The sequence below is a fragment of the Electrophorus electricus genome, chromosome 3 (assembly GCF_013358815.1).
Source record: "Electrophorus electricus isolate fEleEle1 chromosome 3, fEleEle1.pri, whole genome shotgun sequence".
NCBI lineage: Eukaryota > Metazoa > Chordata > Actinopteri > Gymnotiformes > Gymnotidae > Electrophorus > Electrophorus electricus.
In genome coordinates this window covers 8,532,383-8,557,067 of record NC_049537.1, presented here as the reverse complement: position 1 = coordinate 8,557,067, position 24,685 = coordinate 8,532,383, and the positions used below count along the sequence as shown (strand labels likewise).

The following is a 24,685-nucleotide window of genomic DNA, read 5'->3' as shown; positions in this document are numbered from 1 at the left end:
CCCCCCCCAAAAAAAAGAATCTAGGATTATTTTTGTTATTTTCTATTAGGGTTGATAGATAATCTTAGTGTGGTGCCATTTACATTCTATTTTTCGAGTGTTTTTTTTTTTTTAATTGTAATCATTATGTAAATGCTATTTTTTGTCCATATTTTTTATGTTTAAGTGGAGCAACATCATTGAGTGTACAGCGGAATACTGATTCTAAGCATTCAGTTATTGGAGCAGGTTCCGTGGGGTTTGAGGGTATCCTAGTAGAAAATGAAATTATGGGATATCCGCAATAAATCTAGGAGCAGTAGCTGTCGTGATCGTGCGTCTGGTGTGATAGCCAGGTGAGGTAACTATATTGTTGCTCATACGTAATTCAAATGTCATCCGACTGGGGTTAGTATAACTTATGTTATATATGTCTTGGGCACTATTAAAGTGAATATTGAAATCACCAACAATAATGGCTCTTTCTACTAGAGTAACTAGACTAGAAAGGAAATCTGCAAATTCCTTAATAAATTCTGAATAGGGTCCTGATGGCCTATGGATGCCAATTAATGGAAGAGGCTGGGTGGGCTTCTTATCGCTAGCTACATCATTTATGCTAGTAAAAATAATTTCAAAGGAGTCGAAATCATAAGCGGCTTTCTGGTTTATGCCTAATGTGTCAGTATAAATAGCAATGCTGCCAGTTAAACGAGCCTGAAAGACACACTTCATTTAATGCTATGTACTCATTTGGCTTGATCCAAATCTAATTAATTTATTATGAGCGCTTTAAATGTTAGGGCTCTAACATTTAGTAAACTCAGATTTAGATGGAAGGGGCATTGTTCTGTGAATCATACTAATAATACTAATTTTGTTATTAAGGCATATTTTTCTTTGTTTTCTGTATTTCTGCTTAGCTCTGAGAACAGACAGTGTCAGTGATGGACCTCGGGTGACGGCACGTAGCGACAAGCAGACGGTTGGGTTAGCCACTTTGTCTGCTGCCTGGCCTCCGCTCTGGATTGTCATAGATTTAACTAGGTCTGTCATGAGACTATGCCTTATGTTACAGGAAAGGAGAGCAGCGTCCTCCCTAGTAGGATGGATACCATCCCGCCCTAAAAGACCATGCTTGCCCTCAAATGTGTTCCAATTATCTGTAAACCCCATATTTGTTTTGGGAGCACCACTTCAGCGAAGATAACGTTATATCACCGCGCCGCATTGGGATGGTACCAGAGCATACTACCGCATCGGACATCGCCTTCGCTAGTTGACACACCTCTTCAATATTATTTTTAGTAATCTCTGACTGACAAAGGCATATATCATTAGCTCCTATGTGCATAACTATCTTAGAGAATCTATGCTTGCCTAAAACCTTAAGATTACCTGCAATGCCCAGCGCCCTGGCATACAGCTAACTACTGTTGCTGGCGTCCCTAAAGGCCTAGCTAATTTCACGTGTCGCAAAATGGAGTGCCCTATTACCAGAGCCCCTTCAACAGGCGTCTCAACGGCTGCCTCGCTGAGTGGGGCAAACCTGTTGGACACACGAATTGGGGATGTGTATTTCTCCCGAGGAGCTCGTCTATTTCGCCGTAACGTCACCCACTCGCCCCGCTGCGAGGGGTGTCTTGCCGGAGTCAAGGGCTTGCTAACTTCCCATAAGACTTCCAGAGCTTGTACTTCTAGTTCCTCGACAGATGCGCACTTCTAGGGATAGAATCTTCTCCGTCAGACTAGTAATTATTCTACACTTTTCACAGACAAAACTATTGCTAAAGATGGAGGAAGAATGACTAAACATGTTACACTCAGCGCCCTGAAAAATGGAAGCCATAATGGAAAAGCAAAATGTTAACGTTACCTACGTTTTTGGTAGTTATTTGGATGTAGTTTGTAACGATAAAGTAGTTTTTGATTTCTGATGGAAGTTCCAGGTAGAATGTAATTAACTCCAAGGAAAAAACGGCTAGAGAACAGTAAGGGGTAATACACCGAAGCCCTACATATACATACATCATATACATACTATACATCCCTCTTACAATAACATAATTTAGTAAATTAAACAGTTAAACAGTCACTTGTAAACTGATGTTCAGATGTTCACACACATTACATTTAACTTGTATGTCAATCAATATGTATGAGACATACACCCAGTGTGTCTGTGTATGTCTGGGGGGGTGGGGGGGTGTCCTCTACTGCTACTTTCCCACACTTATGCTATAGATGTTGAGTGATGACTCTCTAAATCCATGTTCCCACATTTGTTTGAACTTTCCCTCTGGCAAGAATTTACACAGCATAGGTTTGTGCGTGTACATATATTGTGTGCATACGATGCTGCCTCTTCAGGTTCCATGAAGAGCTATGTCTATCAATGTCTAGATGACTGCAAAGAGAATTCCACCAGTCATCATAAATCCCTGCATTCACTTTTCCTGGTTCCATGAGCCAATAGCCATGCAGTGGAAGTCACTAATGGAATGTAGGGTAGTTGGAAATATGTTGGAATGTCAGGTCAGTGACCCTTCAAAATAGAGAAATAGAAAGAGAAGATACAACAAAAGCCCAAAAAAGTGAGAAAGGGGTGGAGGGAAAAGTGAATGAGGTAAAAGGGTCTAAAATAAGCCCTTAAAGCTTTTGGACACACCCTCTGAATAGCTACCTGTCCAAGTGATGAATGACAGCATGACCTGAGAGACAGATACATAGGTAGAGAGAGAAAGAGAGAAGACAATGGTTTCCATGAGAGGGAGTTTGAGAGAGACTGACAGAATTCCATGAAGTAACATTGAAATTAATTCAGTTTTAGTTCCACCTTGAAGATTAATTCAGCATGGGAATATTGGCAGCAGACCCTGAGGACAATTCTTTTTATCTTGCAATCCTAGCGTTGTTTTTGAATTCTGCGCTTATCCAATGCTTCTACTTGTCTTTATCAACTGATCTGCCCCATAATTAATCAGGGACAGCAGATTGAGGAAGATTGAGAACTGGACTGCTAGACAGTAGAGAGGCAGAGAGCAGCTCATATGGCTTGGTGTATTATGGGGCAAAACAGGGTATAGGGTTGATAAAAAGGACCTTCTGCTCAATCAGCAACACTTCTGAGGTCACCTGGGAAAAGCTGGGACATAAATGGGCTTGACAACACTTCAGTCTACTTTGGTGCTCAATGATTTAATAATGCAGCTTCTTTTTTTTTCAAGCCAACATCTGCCTCACCATTGCCTCCTTGCACACCCTACAAATGTGTGTGTGTGTGTGTGTGTGTGTGTGTGTTTGTGCCAGAAAATGACAGAGAGAAGGAATGTGTGCATTCATGCTTGCACATATGTGCGACATACTCTACCCTGGTAGCATCTACAGTACAGTGCAATTCTGGAATATTCTCAGACATTATGTCCATGATCGCATATATTTTTGCTTGTTAATGTTTCACCTAACTCTGTCTTCAAATTTCAGCTCACTGGACAGGCATGTTGAAGCTAGTTCAGCAAAAAGTTTCATGAACAGAAACTCAGTGAGTTTTTTACAGTGATGTACATGGTTTATATCAGGTAGCAAATGTTATGTTTTTCAGAACTGGTGTGTATATGCAATTTTATGAACAGATTCAACTTTATTAATGTTGGGCAGAACATAAAATATGCTGCTGGAGCACTTTAATTAATCTTCATATGTATTTCCTTTTAAATTTAGATACAGTTTCACATGCTATAAAAGTGTTTCCCTGAGCTCCAGTAAGCTTACATGGATATCAATTAATTTGGTTGAGTATGTAGGTTGACAAAGAGCCACAGAGCAGGTGATAGAGAAAATTATATTTGAGATGCATGCCCTCTAGGCTTGGATTCCAGATGAGTGTGGACAGATGCTTGGGTGTGGTGCAAATGTGTGAATGTGTGTGTGAAGTAGAGGAGGGGTTCAGTAGATTCTTGAAAATATCTTCCTGTATTTATCATTGAAGCCTGTAGTTGGCTTATCCTGTCTAGCTAGATAAACCCGGTAATGACACAATCTAGACACTACAAAGTAGCCTTTTGGTTAAATGCATACAAATGATCAGACTGGACATTGTAAAGCTTTGTTTTGTTTTCTACCCTCTGTCTTTCTACACCCTGCATTTGAAAAACAAATGCTAACTGTCTCATCTCACACTGATCTATAGAAGTGATTTCTGTTCCCTGTGCTGAGGGACCAGTGAGCATCATAAGTTTCTCCCATCTCCTTGTAACTACACAAACCTGGTGAAAATAAAGATTTATGTTACAGAAGGGTAAAAAAGACCAAGTGTTTTGTGTATGGGGCCCTCAAACAGTTGGAATTACATTCACTGATCTACACTGTTCATCCTTTACATTATTTGCCTTTTTATTTTAGGCAAATTAAGCTATAAACTCAAGGTGGATGCTGAGATAGTGACTAGAAAATTACACTGGTAAATATAAGATAGTAACATTAAACATAGACTACTAGATATAGTACCAGTCATTTCGTTAAGGATCGCGAAATATTGCCAGAATGAGGCCGGTACACGCAGAAAATTACTGATTACTCAAAAACTGATTGGCTGAAAAGTACGCAAGCACGCTCCTGGATTTGGTCTCTACTTTGTCAGCCACAGAAAAGTGATCCTCAATGAAAAAAAGGGTTGGGGGGAAACCGGAATGTGAAAGGGAAGTCTTAGCTGCAGGCATCTAAACAAGTCTGGACTACAGCGCTGGAGCTTCAGCTGTAATTGGAATGAGTAATAGCGCTACTGAAATATCACTTTATACGCGGCTCACCTCGGAACTGGTCGTGCACGTGAGTGCTCCAAACTGAACTTTTGACACTGAATAGTGATGGGCAGGTGCTGATATTCTTGCGAACAATTCCAAAACATTGAAGTCCATCTTTCTGAGATTCTTAAACGCCAAGTTTGTGGATTATGTATGAAGATAGCTGAGTCGTGTTCCGCCTAGAATCTGTATTGGCATCTCCTTATCACCGGTAAGTGATTTGTAAACGGTCTCATGTCCTGTGTTTATGAAAGAGAGATGGATAGTTGACATAACCGACTAGAAATGTGAGCGTGTCGTCGGTGGTAACAAGACAAATAATTTATGGGATTAATTTGGGAACCATAAATGGAATGCTTCAGATATTACAACCATTTGGGATCCATGTGCAGAATGCTTCAGATATTATATATATTTAACGCTTCAGTAGTTTCTTAATCTTCATCAGTTTTTCCAAAGAGGGTGTGTTCAAAATGCATGTGATCTTTGCATTGAGTCTAATTAATTAATGGAATCCTCACCAATTTTATAGACCATTTGATTTATATTGTTTGCACTGTTATAATGATAGCTATAAGTAGTGGTTGCACAGTGCAGGCTGGTTTTTGTTTTTGTTCCAGATGTACCAGGTGATTAAGGGATTCAGAGTTCTACAAAGTCTACAAGAGATAATGATGAGGTGGTAAAATTGGTGAAATAAAGACAGAGAATAACAGGAAATGATGAGGTGATAATGGATGTTTGGTAGTCAAGGAAATTAAGTACTCTCAGTGAAAGGCCTGAAAGGTCATGAGAAAGGCAGCATACAAAGCAAAATAAAAGTTTATGAAAGGTGTATTATAAACATTTTACCCTTGCTGAGGACTGAATACTTATTGTGGTTTATTTTAGGGGATGCTCAGAGTGTGTACTGTATTTACTCTTGCCAAGGCTCTGCAGCTTTTGTTCAAAATCAGGTGGCAGGACCATGGCCTTAGCTGAACTCTGTGATTCATCAGTTTGTGTATCTCACACTCTGATTGGCCAGGCCTGGGTGGATCTGTCGCACTGGAGGCCTGCTGAGCATACATTTCAGAAGAAACGGATTTTTACTGTATGTGTGCATAGCTCTTTCCTGTGTTTGTAACATATTTATAACAATCACTACTGAAGTCAAATGATCAGAAGTATTGTTTGAATTGTAGTATAGGGCTGGTAATACAAAATTCACAATTTAAAGTAGTGTCATTTAAATATGTCTCATTTTATTTCAGTGTTTAGGGGATGCTGTGATGTTTTGTGGTCTTGGCTGACCTTTTCAACATCTGTTTGAACTGTGTGGTTTGCAGGGCATCTGTATATCATTGTCTCTGACTCTTCTCCTTCCTTTGAATGTGTTCAGTCATACAGGATCTGTGTGTCTGTTTTGCTTATGTCTGTTACAGAATGTTCTTCTCTTTTGTTACTCATGCAGACATTCTCTCACCGAGTCTCTAACTTACTCACTCACTCATTCAAAAGGTGCACTCCAGAACCGCTTGTACAAGGAAGGAAATTGCTCCTTCCGTCTCTTAGTAAGCCGTAGGTAGTTTTGGACTCGTGGCTTCTTAAGGGCAAAATAAACTTTGCTGTGGCTTTTGGTATTTTTTTACAACTATGTGTTTCCCTGTCTCCGTCTTCCCAAGCCTTTTCTGAACTTCGTTGTTTAAAAATGTAACCTGTGTTTTTTTTCTTTTAGTATTGAATTTTAAGCTATTAAGATTGTTAGCATAATTACATCTATTCCTCGCCTTTGACTCAGATTGTTATTATTTTTACTCACACTGTATGAATGACTCAATGATGTTTAATTAGATTAGTACTATCTTCAAGCCACAAGCTATGCAGCATTGTCAGATACTGTAGAAGAATTCACTAGCAGCTTTCTATACAGGGACACATTTGAATGATTGAAATATGCACTGTCCCATTTGTACCTGTTCAATAACTAACTATCAAACCTACAAAAAACACAGACAAACAGGATCTCTTATATTGTAAGGATGTCTATCTTCTATACTATCTTCTGAAGTCCTAATTTTATAACACTGCCCCCTGCATTTTTAGACATAATAGTGAATGAATGAATATAGGCCTGCTGATCTTCAGGGATTTCAATTATCTGTCAGTTTTCTTACCTTAATGCTGAATTTTTATTTTGGCCACAGACTCAATATGTGGTATGGATGAACACAAATGAACTCAAATGGGGTTGTAGTCATGATCCACAAGTTCTGAAATTTCATAGTATGAACTCTGAATTCAGAGACCTCTATTTAATGGCATAAAAACCAAGATGTTAAAGCACTAAATTTACTTGATTTGTTAATATTTTAAATTAAGAATAAACACAGTATGAAACACAATAATACCAAATATGGGTAAAGTAATAAATATCCCCAGTTATGTTTAGTAACTCTCATAGCACAGTTCCAACTGGCCGGTCTGAACTTGCTTGTGCTTTTGTGTGTGTGTGTGTGTGTGTGTGTGTGTGCGCGTGCGCGCGTGTGCGTTTGCATGTGCGTGCGTGTGTGTGTGTGTGTGTGTGTGTGGGTGGGTGGGTGAGACTTAATTTCCTTTTACTTCTTCCCTTGACCTAGTGCTCTGCCCTCTTTTTTCTCTCTACTTATTTTTCTGCAGCATGCATAACAACCTGAATCATATAATCTCATTTAAAAACTTTTGCATTTTAAATATTTTGCTGAAGCATTCATTGTCCACTTGCCTTATTATTACTGCTGATTGCTCCTTCATTTCTGATAGCTGTGCTTTCTAAATGCTTATATATTTAGAAAGACTTCTTCTGTCATTATGATTTACTTCCTTATGGACCTCACATGACCCTGATACTCAATCCAGGTTTCTCAAGGGTCGGTTCCTGCAGATTTTCCATCCTAGAGTCAGGTGTGATAAGGCAGTGGCCAATCAGTTGAACTCGCTGTTCTGTGTTTATAGCATGGACCAGGTTTGGTTTCAATGTCAAGATTGTCATATGGCTGTTCACCAATGCCATGCAGATTCTTTTGTTGATCTGTTGTAAAGCTGGATTGCAAAGCATGCAATCTTTAATGATGTGGATTTTTCAAAGGATGTTTTAACTTTCCTATTTATTGTCTTTTTGCTGTTTTTTCATTACTTGCTTTTTCAGGACATATGCATTTTTTTGCTTACACCTTTACGGATCTTATTTTCCCTTTTCAAGAATGCACAAAACTTAAATTCTTAAGATGAATTGTACTGATTCTTGCATTTTCATTCATCCTGTCTTTTTTTGCTTTTGTCCTTCCACCTTTTTCCCTAACTGAATAACGCGTCAGGCTATTAACCCAGTGGGTCTTACTGCTGGATTCCTCCTGCTGTGCTTTATTTTCATCCCTCCTGCTTTTTCTATTTGCAACCCTTGTCTATCTCCTCTTTTCTATACTGATCTTATCTATATTTTTTAAGATTTAATCTCCCCTGTCATTATTTATTTTCTTACATTTACTCCTTTATTCTTCAAGCTAGAGGCACACACTTTGTTACATAAGCTTTATGAGAAACCTAGAACAGATGTTAAACGGAGTAATAGTGGCAGTCTCTGGCAAACTGTTTTAAACTGTGTAAAAAAACATTGATTAAAAAGTCCCGGCATATTCTGGTAAGAATTACTTAGGCTTACTGTTGTTTTCTATGCCTTGTTTTCTGTTGGAATTCCTCATTGGTGTCATTCTCAGTCTTTAATTATGCTCTTTTATTTCACACATGTTTCTAGCTGAGGGAAGGGGCTGAACCTGGCTCTGTAAAATATAAAGCACACACAAACACACACACACACACACACACACACACACACACACACACACACACACACACACACACACACACACACACACACACACACACACACACACAAACAAGCACAAATGTACTTCTCAGTAGTGCCTGTCATGTCATGCCAGGGCCATAGCCAGGTGGTTCTCTGCAGTATTGACCCCAGGTGTGTTGTATTCAACAAATCCTGCTAAAACCCCACATGTTATAGAATTGCTCTAAATGTGTAAGCTGGTGAGATAAAGAGGTGGAGTTCCTCCCTCTAGTAGTCTTTTAAGTAATTTACTGTTGGATGCTACAGAAAAAAGTCAGGTTGACACAATATTTGTAAAACCCAGATAAGAAGGATTTCTTTTGAGATAGATGCATCCCAGATAAGAGAAAAAATATTTTTAATTTGCTAACTTATTTATACTGTGGTGTTACACTGTCTTGTATGCCTATTTTATGTACTTAGCGCAAGGGTGAGATATAGGATTTATAGGTCTGTGTCATGGGGATTGGGTTCAATAAATAACATACTTTGAAAACCAGATTCCATTGTCTCAGGAGATGAGGAGATTTACGATTATGGATTTACAACAGACTGGCATTTTTTAGGGTTAAAAGTCAGATGAAAGTGTGTGTGCATGGGGGTATGTGCATTTATTTATTTACTACTTATTATTTACATACTTATTTCCCTTAATGACATTTAGTCACAGAAATTATTTCAGGCATACTTCCATATACAAGAAATCAAAGATCAAAGAGTTTGAGTCCCTTTCCCCAGACAGCAGATACTCATTATATTTCTCTGACTCATATCTTTGAAGTGAATGTGTCTCTCTCTCTTTCTCTCTCTCTCTCTCTCTCTCTCTCTCTCTCTCTCTCTCTCTCTCTCTCTCTCTCTCTCTCTCTCTCTCTCTGTCTCTGTGTGTGTGTGTGGGTGTGTGAAACTATTCAACTGTGGATGAACAGGCTGTTGTCAAAAAAGTACAAGCCAAGTGTGTACAGCCCATTTCCTGACCGCATACACATGGTGCCACTATCCAGATCAAGACTGTTGTATGTATATATGTTGTTATGAAAGTAATGTAGAGATGGTTGTGCAAGATATAATGTTAAAGTAAAATTAAGTATAATGCTTTTTTATTAATTATTTAAATAATTTTAGACCAATCTCTAAACTGCCTTTTCTTTCAAAAGTCTTTGTTTCAAAAGTTCTCAGCTTTCATTATTAAACCAGCCTTATATTCTAGTTAAATTCCAATCAGGTTTTACATTACACCATAGTACTGATTTTGCCCTACTTAAAGTATTCAATTATTTACTCCTAGTTACTGACTCTGGGAAGTGTAGTGTTTTCAACACTGTTGGATCATCTAAAGTGTGGTATTGGCATGCAGGATTCTGCACTGAGGCAGTTGGCTTCTTACTTAGAAAACAAAATATTTTTTGTTAAGATTGGTGAACATTTTCCATCTCAGCAAGAGTCTGTTTCTCCTACTTAGCCTGTTTGGTATAGCAGGATTCTGTCTTGGGCACTGTAAAGTCATTTTCTGAAAATACAATATTTCATATAATTGCTGTACGAATTACTCACAGTTATATCTCCCACTTAAACCAGGTGATAATGGAGCAGTGCACCTAATATCCAATTTCTTGAGAGTTATGACTCTCAGGTCCTGTGTTTAGATGTATAGAGGATTAACAGATATTTCCTTGTTGGTTAAAATAACTGAATATGTCATTTTTATGTATGTGTATGTATGCATGTGCCTGTGTGGGTATGTGTGTGTGTGACAGTGGGCATTGTATGTAGGTTCTGAAGATGTGGCACTGGATTCTGGTGGTTGCTGTGTTGCTGTCTCACCCACACAGTTCTGCAGCTCAAGGTGATGATTTTTGAAGCTCTGAAGCACAAATCCAGGAACCTTAGGAGAGTGTCTATGCTCTCACCCTCATTCTCAGACTTCTTCATCAGAGTTGATCATCTTTTCCACTTTGTGAAGATGTATATTATTTATTTTATTGGGGTGATAATATTCCCCATGTTTTCCTGTCTGTCTGTCTGTCTACTTCTTTATTCATATATTTTTTACCTTTCTCAATATGCAGGCCAATGTAATAATGTTGGTGCAGCGGATATTGTTTTCCTGGTGGATGGGTCATCCAGTATTGGGCGTGCTAACTTTGTGTTGGTGAAGACTTTCATGGCACGGATTGTCAAACCCTTTGCTAGGGCAGTGGGACCCTCTGGCATCCGCTTTGGAGCTGTGCAGTACAGTGACATAGCAAGGTGTGTATGTGTGTGTGTGTGTGTGTGTGTGTGTGTGTGCGTGTGTGTGTGTGTTTGAAAGGTGCAAGTGTTAGTTCTTTGAGATTCATTTTGTAGTCACAAGTTAATTTATGATTACACTACAGTTATGCTATGTGAGTTTGGTTTACCAGGTGAACATGTTTTGTACAGCAGTACTACCCGTAATATGTGCTAAACTTGTCCTTAATGAAAAATATATTGAAATAGTGAGGTTCTGTGGTTATAAATGTGTATGTGGATTCCTTCGTTACTTTTTGGGTTTGTTTAAATATGTTACCATTCTCAGGGAGGAGTTTACCTTCACTACATACGCAACTGGTACAGAGCTGGTGAATGCTGTAGAAAACCTCAACTATAAAGGTGGCAACACCCGCACTGGAGCTGGCCTGAAGTACATAGCAGATAACTTCTTCAGCCCAAGCATCATCAGAGATGTGCCCAATGTGAGCTCTTTAATGGTTCAGTTATCATCTTTGTTTAATGGAACATTAAACTCGTGTGTGTAGAAAGATTATTTAACATTTCTTTTTCCTTCTATCCAAGATTGTTATTCTCATCACAGATGGGAAATCTCAGGACAATGTTCAGGACCCAGCTCAGAAACTACGCAGCCTAGGAGTCCGAATATTTGCAGTGGGTGAGGACTGTACCTCGGATGAGTTTTCCTGGGTATCTTTTTATTGTTTTATTAATTTATTATTTCATTTTAGTTATTATTCTTTAATTTCTATTATGTCTCTCTTTGTCTCTTTCTACCTTAGGTATAAAGAGTGCAGATCAGAATGAGTTAAAGCTCATTGCTTCACCTCCTCATAGTGAATTCACCTCTTTCACTGGGAACTTTAGGGGCCTCAGCTCTCTACTGCCCCTAGTGTCTCCACGTGTATGTGCTGCATCTGGAGGCTCCTATTCGGCCGATGGTATCCTCACTCTGTTTGCACTCAATAACTCATAACAAAGTTGCAACAGGTTATCAAAGCAAATGCAAACAATTATCTTTGTCTTCTTTTGTACTCAGGTGACTTCAGTAGGCCATCTAACTTAGAGTTTTCAGATGAGACCACTAATTCATTCAGGTTTCGGTGGATACCTGTTGGTGGCCCTGTAATTAGCTATGTAGTTCAGTACACTCCTCTTTCTGGTTTGGGTCAGCCACTCACAGCAGAACTGCGCCAGGTAAGAAAAGTAGCAATGCTAGCTATATTGTTGTTAATATAAATATGTTTGTGCGTGTATGTGTGTGTGTGTGTGTGTGTGTGTGTGTGTGTGTGTGTGTGTGTGCGTGTGTGTGTGTGTATTTGTGTGTGTGTGTGTGCAGGAATTGCAGATATGCAGTATAAAGCTGCAGACATAAATGGCTTGTAGCAATGTCTGGGCACAAGGCGTTGCCTTGTGGTTAAAGTAAAATTAGTGGTTAATACGGACTCAGAAATGTGGAGTGGATCACAGTTCAACTTCAAATGTTCTTTAATCTCGAACTGAGCAACCATCAATCTCTCCCTCTTCCATTCTTCTGGTGATTGTACATTTATCTATTTTTTGGCAGGGATGAACAAAGGTAGGTGAATTATAAATGAGCATTTAGATCTTGTAGATCTTTGCAGATGTACACGTCATGTCATTTTCTGGGAGTACTGACCTGAAGATGAACATATTTTGCAGATATGCGTGTATTTTACATTACTTAAAGGCTGCCCTTGTTCTCATCAGCTGCTACCTTTCCCTGTTGACTCTCAGGAGACAGTGCCAGCCAGTCAGCAGACATATGTGGCAAAGGACCTGCACTCAAGCACAGATTACTTGGTCTCAGTTATTCCCCAGTATCCCAACAGTGTGGGAGAGGCCTTGTCTGCCAAGACTCGCACCAGTAAGACAAACATGTGCATAGTCTGAATCTTGAAAAGGATTTGCTTTCACCCACATGTCCGTGCATGAAATAAGAAAATCCACAAACAATAAAATCTGCCAGACAGATTGGCGTACACAGCACAAAGGTTCTTTTCTCATTCTCCCTATCACCACACCCTCTCAGGGTCTCTGCCGGGTGTGGCAACCTTGCGTCTGGTGCAGGCTGGGTTCTTCAGCTTGGCTCTGGCATGGGATGCACCCTCCAGGCCCTTACAGGGCTACAGAATAACATACGGACCCAGAGGTAACACTAATGCATGTGCACACACACACGCGTGTGCGCGCGCGCACACACAGAGACACACACACAGTTCAGTCACCTAAATAATAGTCCTTAATCCTGCAGCAGTGCTTTTACGAGGCAGATCCCACAGGTTGAATAAGGAGAAAAAAAAGGTATTGCGTTGAGACAGAAAGAGATGGGTGGTAAACTGTGTAGGCTCAACAAGGCAAACCAATAACTTTGAAATGGATGATAAACAGAACAGACAGTAATGTTGAGCAGCGTGGTTGGAGTAATATAATGTGATTTTTCTGCCAATAGGTTTAAGGTGTAGATTCAGGAGGCTGTATATTTACTAGGAGAAAAGGTTTTCAGCCTTAGGTGTTTTGTCTAGTGTGTGAGGGATTTTCAAAGATTATGTTGCTTTAATAGAAAAAAATCCAAACATTCATCATTATTTGTATATACATAGTTACATACAGGACAGGCTGTATGTAAATCATTAATCTGCAGTTTTTGGGGAGCTGTGATTAAAGGAAGCCTGAACAGCTAGCTAGTACACACTGAAACGATCCCACTAACAGCCAGTCCACACATTCACACCTGTTTAGAGTAGATATATAAGCAAATCAAGAGGAAATAGAAATAAGAACATTTTCTTTGTGCAGTAAACGTCTCCGATTTGGTATCTTAGTGAAGACACACTTACGCACACATCGGTTTCCAGATAGATAACTGTGCATAAATTTGGAGGACTTGGCCCAGATGCTGTGTAGCCTATGTCCAGACTGAAAGGTTAGAATCAGTCCACGTGAGGGGTTAGAGGTCCTCCCTGATGCTGCATGTCTTCCTTATACACTGTTCTCAGTGTATGCGCTCACGACTCAGTAATAAGTGTGTGACTCAGTAATGCGCTGGGCAGTCTTCACCTCCCACTGCAGTGCTTTCTTGTCTGAGGTGAGGCAGCTTCCTTACCAGACAGTGACAGTGAAAGTCAGGATGTTTTCTGTGATGCTTCTGTAGAAGCTTTCTTCACTATGGAACAAGTGTTAAGGGACCATAAGAGTTTGTTTGTGATTCACTGATTCCACTGTAGTACTGCTGAGAGGGGGAGACTCTAAGATATTAAATCACCACATTTGTCTCACCAACATTCAGAGAGATTGTTGGCTTTGCACCAGGACTCCAACTCACCTCACCTGTCTCACCTCCTCTCTGTAACCAGTCTCATAATTGTGGGCCTTGAGTCTCACAATTGTAGCATCATCATCAAACTTGATGATGTGATTGGTGTGAGGATTGATGATGCAGTCTTAGTTGAGCTCTAGTGTTTAAAGTGAGGCTCTAGTGTTGAAAGCTAGGCTCCAGTGTTTAAAGTGATGGAGCAGGAATATGTGTTCACATGACCCAGAGTGTTGTTGGGGCCAGCAGCTTTGTATTAGGTTTGTATGCATTTCCTCAGTCACAGCACCTGCTCGCTAGCAGGAGGTGTGCACCTCACTGCTGCTTTGGTACTAGATGCTTAGAGGGTATAGAGGCAAAGAGGATGCTACTAAATGACTCTAAATGACTTAGGTGTTACTAAATAACTAAATGACTTAGGTGTACGGGGAGCTTAATTAGTGCTTAATGAGGGCAGTGTATCAGTTGAAATGATTCCTTGGTAGAAATATGTCAACCTAAAATAATTCTCACATAATTCTCACATTTTTATAGTAAATATGTTTTTGTTTGTCTCCTTGCATTTTACATGCATACTCTAAATAAAATGTAAAATAAATAAATTTTTGTGAGCCAACTGTAGGTATGTAAAAAATCTCCAGTTTCTTCTTTTATTCAAAGTATGTCTAAAGGGTGTTTCTGTAATCATTTTTAGATTGCATTTTCTCAAAAATGTGCATACCCTGCTATATATCATTAACATTCAAATGTAATAAATATGAACCAAAAATCTCCCATATATCTCCAACCCCTGCTTCATTGATCAGGATAGTCAGCTCCACTGATGTGTCTGTACCCATGAAGTTGTTCTGTGGACTATTCAGGGCGCTTGTGTTTTGCTTTTTATAACGTGGCTAGAGAATGTTGGAGATATTGGGTGGGGCTTTTGTAAGCACTGTTTGACTTGGCAGATCTTAACAGGTTAGGGTTAGGCATGTCTCTGTCTGAAAAGACTGGCATAAAATGTTTCAACCCGTCCCACTGCGTGTCACCAGGACATGCAGATAACTGTGAATATGCTGGTGTTTCATTCAGGGTGGATCACTTTCCTTACATCTCTGGACAGAAAAGCACTTTGCATTTCTGAAAGGTGTATAGGGTATGTGCCTTATTTTCCATGACAGCTCCTGTGAGATTTTCAACCCACACCCACTTGGACCAGCATCTCTTTGATCATGATGTCTCTGGAAATGTTCTGAAACACTTAGCTGCAAGAATCAAATGTTCACCTGTTTGTTTTTACTTTCAAATTTTAGTCATGCTTTAATCATATAATCATATAAGACCCTATTCAGAGCTTTTTCTATCTTTATTAAATGTTCTTCCCCATGAGCTATAGGTTCACAGCTTTCCATCATGTGTGTGTAAGTGTTAGTGTGTGTTCTAATGTAGTGTGTTTTTTTCTTATTCTGTATTTGACTATCTAGTGTTTTGTGTGTCTTTTTTATGTATGTTTTTGTTGGTTTGTGGTCTAATGTAGAGAGTGTATTTCTGAATTTATATTTGATTGCTGTGGGGTAACAAAACTGAATATTCTCATCTAGCTCCTGGTCTGTGATTGGTCCACAGGCCATCTTGCTAATCTACAGGAGCAGACGTTTGGGGCGAAGTCCACTTCAGTGACGTTGGATGGTTTGGAAGCAGACACAGAATATATTATCAGCCTGTACCCACTCTTTCCTCGTAACAGTGTTACACCTACTACGCTTACTGCCCGCACATGTGAGTGTGTATACACTCACATACACATTCATCATTCATGCACACATATGCCAGTACTATTGACCAGTCTCTTCCCACATATTACACCCAATGCTGTTACTCTTAGGTTGCTCCCATGCAGCACACTATAGCCTGGCTTTTCACCGCAACTACTAATGCTTAGTTCTTGATTAATGTGACATTAATGATGATTTGTGCACACATGAAATTAGGAAATATATAGACAGAGAAATACAAGAAGCTGTTAAGATCCTATAACCTACCACATTGTTACTGAGAGACTATGATGGCTGCCATATGTATGTGTACATGATTTAGTAACCTGTGTATTTTTGTGTGTGTTTGTATGTGTAGTACGTTTAGAGGGAGTGCAACAGCTCTCTGTCAGCACTGTGTCAAACAGCAGTGTTCAAGTGCGCTGGAGAGGACTCAGTGGTGCCAGAGGGTATAGGCTTGTCTGGGGACCATTCAAAGGTCTGTACTCAAATCCACTAGCAACTGGAGATCTTGGCAGGCAAATGAAAATGTTCCTTTTGTTTATGCTTTCATGCAAGAACTAGTCCAGTTATAGGTAATTACTGTAACAGTTTGATTAAAATGCATACCTGATTTTTAAGATTCCTTACTAACTTGATTTACATGGATTCAATTTATTGAAGTAATGGTGATCCAATGTTTTTTACATCCTATTTTGAGTGCAGTCTAACTGCATATTAGTGCAAAGAAATTGCTAGAACTGCAGAATCTTAGAGTACAGAGTGGAATCATGTAATTTCTAACAACACCATTTACTTGGTTCAAAGTAAAATCATTAAAATCATTGAACAGTCATATAGTGTCATGGAACGCTTGCCTCCCACGAGGCACGTGGTTTGGCCAGCCACGTACAGTGGAAGGACCTTCGTTTGTGGCCATGCCTGCACACACCTGCACCTCGCTTGTCTATGTGTATTTAAACTCACGTCAGGGTGTGCAGCGTCGTTGGTCATTGTTGACATAACATGTCAATGTGGTGTGTTATTGTCAATGGTTATAACAATAACGTTATATTCGTTATTGTTAGATGTATCATCTGTACTTAGTGTTAACCGTTTCTCGTTTGTATTCATCGCGTGTGATTCTTGAGACTGCCGTTAGTGTTCTATGTTAAATGTTAATAAATGTACGTCCCAAACGTTGGAGTCTGTGCGTCCTGCCCCTCGCCCTGCGGCACTCGGGCCACCCCGCATTACATATAGAAATAATGGAAATTATTTTTGACTAAAAGGCAGCTAGAAATGTTCTAAAAACATTAATTTGGGGAAGCCAACATGGTGTCAGAATTATTGTGAAAAAAAGCTTCTACATTAATGTGCTGCAGCTGGTCGTAACCTCAGGAAACTAAAAACTGTAAAACTATTATTCCTTCTTCGTCTTCTCCCTCGCTCCCTTCTATTTTCTGTCTTACTCTGCTTCTCTGTCCTTCTCTGCTACAGGGCGGGATGTGGAGACCATAGAGCTTAGAGGGGACAGTCAGGCCCATACTCTTGTCAACGTGCAGCCAGACACAGAATACATCGTTACAGTCATTGCTCTGTATAATGGAGAAGCAGAGGGGCCAGCTGCATCAGTACGCTTTAAGATAGGTACAGAGGCAAACACACACAAACACACACACACACACAGACACACACACACACACACACACACACACACACACACATATAAACACACGCTACAGTGCCTGTTTTCATCTCGGATGCTGACTCACTGTCTAGCAATTCAAGGAACAGAATCATTAGTAAACTCAGGGTATATTAGTAATCTCAGGGATTCTTTGACAAGAACCATACCCTGCTCTCAATGGATGTGTGTGTGTTCCTTTGTGTATAAAACAGTTAAAATATTTGCGCTTATGCCTCAGAGCGTTCAGAGCAACAGGTTTTGAAAGCCACCGCTACAGGTCCCACCGGGATCAAACTGACCTGGAACCTGCTACAAGCAGCCAGGGGCTATCGTCTGGAGTGGTGGAAGGAAGGCGAGCGTGAGTCCTGCACGCACATGCACACTTGTGCATGTGGCCCAACATGTCTTCTTTGCCAGAAGCTGCATCTGTTCCACTCGCAAACTTGAAATTTGTCAATGTCTGTGACTAATTAAAGCATAAAAAACAAACTACTATTAAGCCAACTGTGAAATTCCAAAGTCAGAAGTGATTAATCTAGTTGCTAAGAAAATACTATGTAATGCTGCTCTGGTTTATTGTATGTGTGATTTTTGTTTTGTCTTGGCTATTTCTGTTCATGAATGAACAGGTATGCTATTCATAGATTGGAACTCTTTGGTATATTGCAACTATAAATCAGGGCCTTAATGTTGTTTGGTCCTTCAACCACAGATGACAGGGCTCAGAAACAGACATTTTCTCAAGCTACAACAAGCTATGAGATCAGCGGTCTGCAGCCAAGCACTGATTACATCGTAACCCTGTACACACTCTATGATGGGCGAGAGGAGGCCACACACATCTCCACTGAGTCCAGCTGGCATGAACATCTTATACACAGCGTTGAATCTACAGGTCAGAAGAGTCAGTTGATGTGAACCATTTAGTTGCAGTGTTGTTTATATTTACAGTGTGTAGGTGCTAGCACCTTTTTACTAAATCAGGAGGTAAATAATAGTACTTACTGAGCTGCAGCTGAATAAGATATTAATTTCAGCTTAAACACTTGGCATATGCCAGATATCAGTGTGATCTTTAAAAAGATGTCAGTTATAATGAATTATTTGTAGGCACTGCTTTACAAACCTTTTTCAAAAAGTTGATTATGATGGCAAACGTTCTCTAAAAAGCAGATGTAGTGGTAGTGGTAGCTCAGTGGTTAAGGTACTTTATTTGTAATTGGAAGGTTGCTGGTTGAAGCCCCACCACTGCCAAGTTGCCACTGTTGGGCCCCTGAGCAAGGCCCTTAACCCTCAGTTGCTCAAGTTGTACTCAGTCATAATTGTAAGTTGCTTTGGATAAAAGTGTCAGGTAAATGTGAAATGTAATTTCAACAATTTATATATATGGACATGCAATTTGTGCATGCATGTGTGATTTGTGCATTGGCCCTGGTTGTTTACAGTGTAAATGTTGTATCTAGTGAGTCTACCTGTGGGTAGAGTCTCCAATCTGCAGGTGCTGGAGTCATTTGGCAACATTGTACGGCTGGGGTGGACAGGGGTCGCTGGGGCAACCCAGTACAATATCCTCATCCTCAATACTGAATGTAAGATCACATTTAATATAACACAAATTCCACAGAAAGTGACTGTGGAAATGGAAATAGCATGTCCTTTTGAATTTGTGGTGACCTTAAATTAATATCAGCTCATATTCATGAAGTTAAACATGATTATTGTTATGCTTAGTTTAGAAATAATTAAATAATGATGCTTTTGGACACTTGGCTTTATGTTTATATATTATATTTTACCTTGTATTTTAATATATTCTATTATCTGTCTTCAGCCGGGATTGATGTGAACAGGGTTGTTACTGGAAACCAGACAACCATTGACCTAAGTGACTTGATAGGCGGTGTGTCTTACTCTGTAAGTGTGACTGCTTTGGTGAACAACAAGCAGGGAGACCCAGCCACTATCTACATCAAAGCAGGTGTGTGCATGTTTGTGGGGTTTTTTTGTGTTTCTATTTTGTGTGCGTGTGTGTGTGTGTGTGTGCACATGTGTTTGCTTGCTTATCTGTCTTTCTGACTGTGTTTAAGTTAGTTATCTGCAAAGTTACAGGATGCGTCAACTCAAATAAATAATATCTGTGGGTCAGTTTACAATCTCCAGATATCCTCAAGTTAGCTGCTATATTTCATGTCATTTGCCCGAGTATCCAAGCATGAAAATTACTTAACAAATTACTGTGTAACTAGCTTATACCATATTACTATGTAATTTGTGTACTTATTGTAGACTGCCCAACCCATTACATGGAAACCTAACTCACTGTAAAGAAATTTTCTAACCTTAGATGGGTTTTTGGATGCATGGATGGATAAATACATGACTGAATATTTATTGTATGAGCTTACATGTACCATTTACATAACTAAACATTTGACAGCACAAATTCCGAGCAAGGTGACAAACTTGCGTGTAGTGACCGCCAACAGCCGGCGAATCAGAATTTCTTGGATAGGGGTCAGCGATGCGACAGGATATAGAATCACTTGGAGACAAGGAAACAGTAAGTGCATGAAATACATAGTGCTTAATTTGAGGACCTCACATTCTATATATGTTAAGACTCACTGATTCTCTCTCTCTCCCTCGGTTTGTCAGCTGCTGAGCAGATGCGCATGCTTGGTGCAGACATCAATAGCTACATCATAGAAGGGCTGCAGCCTGACGAGCCAGTCGTGGTGGGTGTGGCTGCTGTGAGCGGTAGCCGACTTGGTGATGTGGTGACCATCTCCACCAGAACTGGTGGCTACACAGGAGCCATCAAAGACTTACGGATCATTGACATCAGTTCCAAGCGCATTCGAATATCTTGGGAACCAGTAGCCAGAGCAACAGGCTACAAAATCAGCTGGCAGCGTAGAGATGGTATGTATCAATGTGGTTTTTACTGGGGAGGCAGTGTGCGACTGCAGTTAATACTGTGATTAATACTGCAATGAATACTGTGATCAATAGTGTGAGTTGGTGTAAGGCTACGCTTAAATTATTGTTAAGCATTATGAAATTCATCGTAATGAAATTCAGCATTTTATGACGTTTAGGATATTAGTGGAGTTTATCTTTTTTTTTTTTTTTTTTATAATTACTGTTGTCTGTTTTCAGGTGTGGAGGACTCTCAGATCATCCCTGCTGATGTCACATCCTACACCATTGACAGGCTGCAGCAGGATTCCTCTTACAGAGTGTTTGTCTCTGCGCTGGCTGGCTCTCGCCAGGGACCTGCTGCCACTCTGAATGCCAAGACAGGTAGCATCTCACTTAGCATCTAACAGCACATCCTCATCACCTGACATGTAGTGTGCATGTGAAGAGAAATGAACTTAAATTGGATGGTTTCCTGATAATAGTTCTTGATGTTTCCTGCTGTTTACGGGGGATCATTTGTAGTACACTGTGATTAAAACTGGTTTAGTGTAGTACACTGTGATTAAAAATGGTTTTGCACACAAGCCAAAAGGCTAACTTTTCTCTTGTCTAGTCTCAGTGTCAGAGGAGGTGGTGGTTGGACCTGTCACTCATTTGCAGCATGAGCCTCGAGGGGAGGTAGTCAGGATCAGTTGGGTGGGAGTTCAGGGCGCAACAGCATACAGGGTGCTGTGGAAGAGAACCGATGGTGAGTTAGAGCATTCACATGCATGCTTTAAGGGATTATAAGAAGTCTGTAGAGCCACCCATAACAAAAGTGTACACACTGTTGGAATAAACAAGTGCTTACGTATGTTTGTCCGTTGTCATGAAGGGCTTATGTGGGTGTAACCTTCTACACAGTGTACTTTTTGTTCTGTTTCCACTCCTCATATGTTTTGTCTGAAAATGTCTGAAAACATGTATTGTACCTCACCTGCTCATGTAGTGCACCTCACCTGCTCGTTCTCATCCAGTTCTCATTGAGTTTACATTTCTGCAGTACATGCCAGTACCTTATGTGAATTAAGCTGAACTGGCATATAATGATAAATGAAGTCACAAGTGTATTTTTGTATGTAGTCATATGAGCACCACTGCCATGGTGCATGTGAAGGAGCTGGTTTGATGTGTGTATGTATGCGTGTGTGTGTGCTGGTGGTTTGATGTGTGTTTCTCTGGCCATGTGCATATGGGTGGTTTGATGTGTGTGTCTCTGGCCCTGTGTGTGTGGATGGTTTGATGTGTGTGTCTCTGGCCGTATGTGTACAGGTGGACAGGAGCAGGTGCAGCTAGTAGGTGGTAATGTGACATGGGTGGATCTGAGGCAGCTAGATGTCGGAGCTCAGTATGATGTTCAAGTCATGGCCCTGGTCCAGAACCGAGAGGGGCCTCCAGTGTCTGTCAGAGTCACCACAGGTCAGTGTGTACGTTTGAGGAGTGCACAAAGTGGTCTGCGTATGTGCACTGTGTGACAGTTAGTAAATGTGTTTGTCTGTGTATGGTGTGCTTGCTGTTGGTTTGGATGCTGTATATGTCAGTGTGTAAGTATGGATGTGATGATGATGTGATAATGATGATGATTATGATAATGGTCTGTGTGTTTTTATGTGTGTGATATCCAGCACCAGCGCCAATACCAGAAGTACAAGAGGTGCGTGTAGTCGAGTCAGCCCCAGGTTCTCTGCGTATTGTTTGGAGAGCAGTGAGAGGTGTCGATGGATACAGAATCTACTGGAGGTCCTCACAAGGTTCTCCCCCATGTTACATAATACACAACTCCACATTACACAGAATTCCATATAACACTATAACATTCACATAACATTTCTGCCTGACTGTCTTAGGTGAGCCTGAATCAAGTCGTCTGATCGATGGACATGCAAGCACTTTCACCCTGGACGGCCTCCGTCCTGGCTTGATTTACACCATACGTCTGGTTTCTCTGATGAGAGGCCGAGAAGGACAACCTGTCACTCTCACACAGGCCACCGGTACAGCATAAAACCACACACATACACACACACACACACACACACACACACACACACAAACAAAAACACAAATCTGCCTCCCCGTTTGCTTCCTCATAAGTGGCTTATGCCGCTTCAATTGGTATTGTCCTCTCTCTCAGATCCAAACTTTAACCTGATTTTTCTCTGCGTGTCTTAATCCTTCAGGATCACTGCAACCTGTGACCGATCTCAGGGTGGCAGACATTACCCAGAGTTCTGTGCTTCTGGGTTGGATCCCTGTCTCAGGAGCCACAGGATACATATTGCGCTGGAAGGAAGAGAGAGGTGAGAAACACATGAATGTGATGACAGTATATTCATAAAGAAAGGTGTGTTGGAGTGGGTGTGATGCAGCGGGTGTGTTTCAGACCCAGGCTCCACCCAGTCGCTGACTCTTCCTGACACCACCAGTTCTTTCCGTGTGACGGGTCTGAGGCTGGGCCGGCGCTACCACTTCACTCTGCAGCCCGTCTTTGACAGTGAGGCAGGGCCAGAGACTGCGGCGGAGGAGCGCACAGGTTATGCAGTTTCTTTTCGCGTCTTTGCCTGTTCTTCTCCCTTTTTACTTTGTTTATGAAGGAGTGTATAGAGTGCATGTGTATACAAGTTTATGTCTACGTCACTTCTTACATCCTGTTGAGTGTGCACATATGTTCTATTGTTTAGCCTATTGTAATTATATTCTATGAAATTCATAAAATCAGTTTTGTCAACTTTCTAAAGCACCATCTCTGCCAGGCCCCCACCTATAGTCCTTTGTTCCAGATAACAGATTGCTGTGAGAATTCAGATGTTAAGGGTTCATTTTAATGACCACTCTGACCACTCAATTGTAGCACACCCTAGCAATGTGCATGTGTGTTATCGTTTGTGTGGTATGTTCTGCCTCTCCCAGTGTGTGTGGACGGTCGTTTGGATGTGGTGTTCTTGATTCCTGCCTCACGTGATCGTGTTGCACTGGAGGAGCCTGTGCTAGCTCTGCTCGCCAGCGCTGCAGGATCCCTCACCGCTATTGGGGCCAGGGACTCCCAGGTGGGTCGACCCAGACCAGACGGCCAGATGGGCAGCAGCAGTCATACACCCCCACTTCCCTCTGGTCTATAAATGGACATACTTTCCATTTATAGATATGTGCAGATCTCTGCTCAGTGGCTCAGTGCCAGAGGGGGCTATGGTTTAATTGGGTGTGTAATTTAGTGCTTGAGTTTAGTGCACCACCGTAGCATTGCATATATGTTTTAAAATGTCACAAAAGTGATTGGATGAGAGATGGTTTTGTAGGTTTGTATGTATTTGTAGATGACTGATTGAAAAAGTGGTTTGGCTAGACAGTTGAGTAAATTAGAAAATATGTCTGTTGTACTGAATTGCTGTGTTTCTGAACTGTGTGTAATGCTTTCTTACTCCAGATGGGGGTAGTGGTCTACAGTGCAGAACCCAGAGTGCACTTCCTCCTCAATCGGCATAGCAACAGCGAAACTCTTTTGCGGGAGATTTTGTCCACCCCATTTTCTGACAGATCCGGAAACAATATAGGTCTGTACATTCACAAATGTGTGTGTGTACTGTGTTGAAAATGTAATAAAGTGCTCCTTGTCTTTTGACATTGTTGCCAAATCTTTTGTGTCAAACTTTCTTATTTCTTATTATGTCCAGCTCTTTTTTGAAGATGTTTATATTTATTTTACTTGCAATAATTAAATGTTGCATGTGTTTGTGCATGTATTGACTAAGTAGTTGGGATTTCTGTTGCCATATGTTTAGGTCAGGCACTGTCGTTCACTCGACAGTTTTTGCTGAGTGTGAGTGCAGGTCGAAGGCCTCATGTGCCAGGAGCCGTCGTCATCATCGCCGATGAGAAATCAGCTGATGACCTCAGCCGACCTGCTGCTGCACTTAGGAATGCGGGTGAATTACTTATACATGCACTGCATTGTATAGGGAAATCAATGCACAAATACACACATACACAGTCAGACACACACACACCACTTTCATGGATCTTCCACTGCCATTAACTTCTATTCCCATCCTAAAACCTTCCAGTGGTGGTGTT

At 40.7% G+C, this 24,685-nt stretch overlaps 1 protein-coding gene across 1 annotated transcript in view; it reads left to right on the top strand.

Annotated features, from left to right (window-relative positions):
- The first annotated feature begins 4,706 nt into the window (after nucleotides 1-4,706).
- col7a1 (collagen, type VII, alpha 1) overlaps nucleotides 4,707-24,685 on the top strand; it is a 29,565-nt gene continuing 9,586 nt past the window's right edge. The window contains exons 1-28 of the mRNA XM_035524060.1: nucleotides 4,707-4,992; nucleotides 10,401-10,489; nucleotides 10,713-10,893; nucleotides 11,201-11,357; nucleotides 11,458-11,551; nucleotides 11,676-11,834; nucleotides 11,933-12,090; nucleotides 12,652-12,781; nucleotides 12,947-13,066; nucleotides 15,836-15,988; nucleotides 16,343-16,462; nucleotides 17,464-17,613; nucleotides 17,892-18,011; nucleotides 18,366-18,548; nucleotides 19,117-19,242; nucleotides 19,485-19,631; nucleotides 20,091-20,213; nucleotides 20,309-20,575; nucleotides 20,813-20,956; nucleotides 21,189-21,323; nucleotides 21,887-22,033; nucleotides 22,240-22,365; nucleotides 22,462-22,608; nucleotides 22,795-22,914; nucleotides 22,998-23,147; nucleotides 23,525-23,661; nucleotides 24,039-24,165; nucleotides 24,394-24,537. Of these exons, the coding sequence (XP_035379953.1) occupies nucleotides 10,426-10,489; nucleotides 10,713-10,893; nucleotides 11,201-11,357; nucleotides 11,458-11,551; nucleotides 11,676-11,834; nucleotides 11,933-12,090; nucleotides 12,652-12,781; nucleotides 12,947-13,066; nucleotides 15,836-15,988; nucleotides 16,343-16,462; nucleotides 17,464-17,613; nucleotides 17,892-18,011; nucleotides 18,366-18,548; nucleotides 19,117-19,242; nucleotides 19,485-19,631; nucleotides 20,091-20,213; nucleotides 20,309-20,575; nucleotides 20,813-20,956; nucleotides 21,189-21,323; nucleotides 21,887-22,033; nucleotides 22,240-22,365; nucleotides 22,462-22,608; nucleotides 22,795-22,914; nucleotides 22,998-23,147; nucleotides 23,525-23,661; nucleotides 24,039-24,165; nucleotides 24,394-24,537 (3,829 nt within the window). The 5' untranslated portion in view covers nucleotides 4,707-4,992; nucleotides 10,401-10,425. The remainder of the gene's footprint in view (nucleotides 4,993-10,400; nucleotides 10,490-10,712; nucleotides 10,894-11,200; nucleotides 11,358-11,457; nucleotides 11,552-11,675; nucleotides 11,835-11,932; nucleotides 12,091-12,651; nucleotides 12,782-12,946; nucleotides 13,067-15,835; nucleotides 15,989-16,342; nucleotides 16,463-17,463; nucleotides 17,614-17,891; nucleotides 18,012-18,365; nucleotides 18,549-19,116; nucleotides 19,243-19,484; nucleotides 19,632-20,090; nucleotides 20,214-20,308; nucleotides 20,576-20,812; nucleotides 20,957-21,188; nucleotides 21,324-21,886; nucleotides 22,034-22,239; nucleotides 22,366-22,461; nucleotides 22,609-22,794; nucleotides 22,915-22,997; nucleotides 23,148-23,524; nucleotides 23,662-24,038; nucleotides 24,166-24,393; nucleotides 24,538-24,685) is intronic.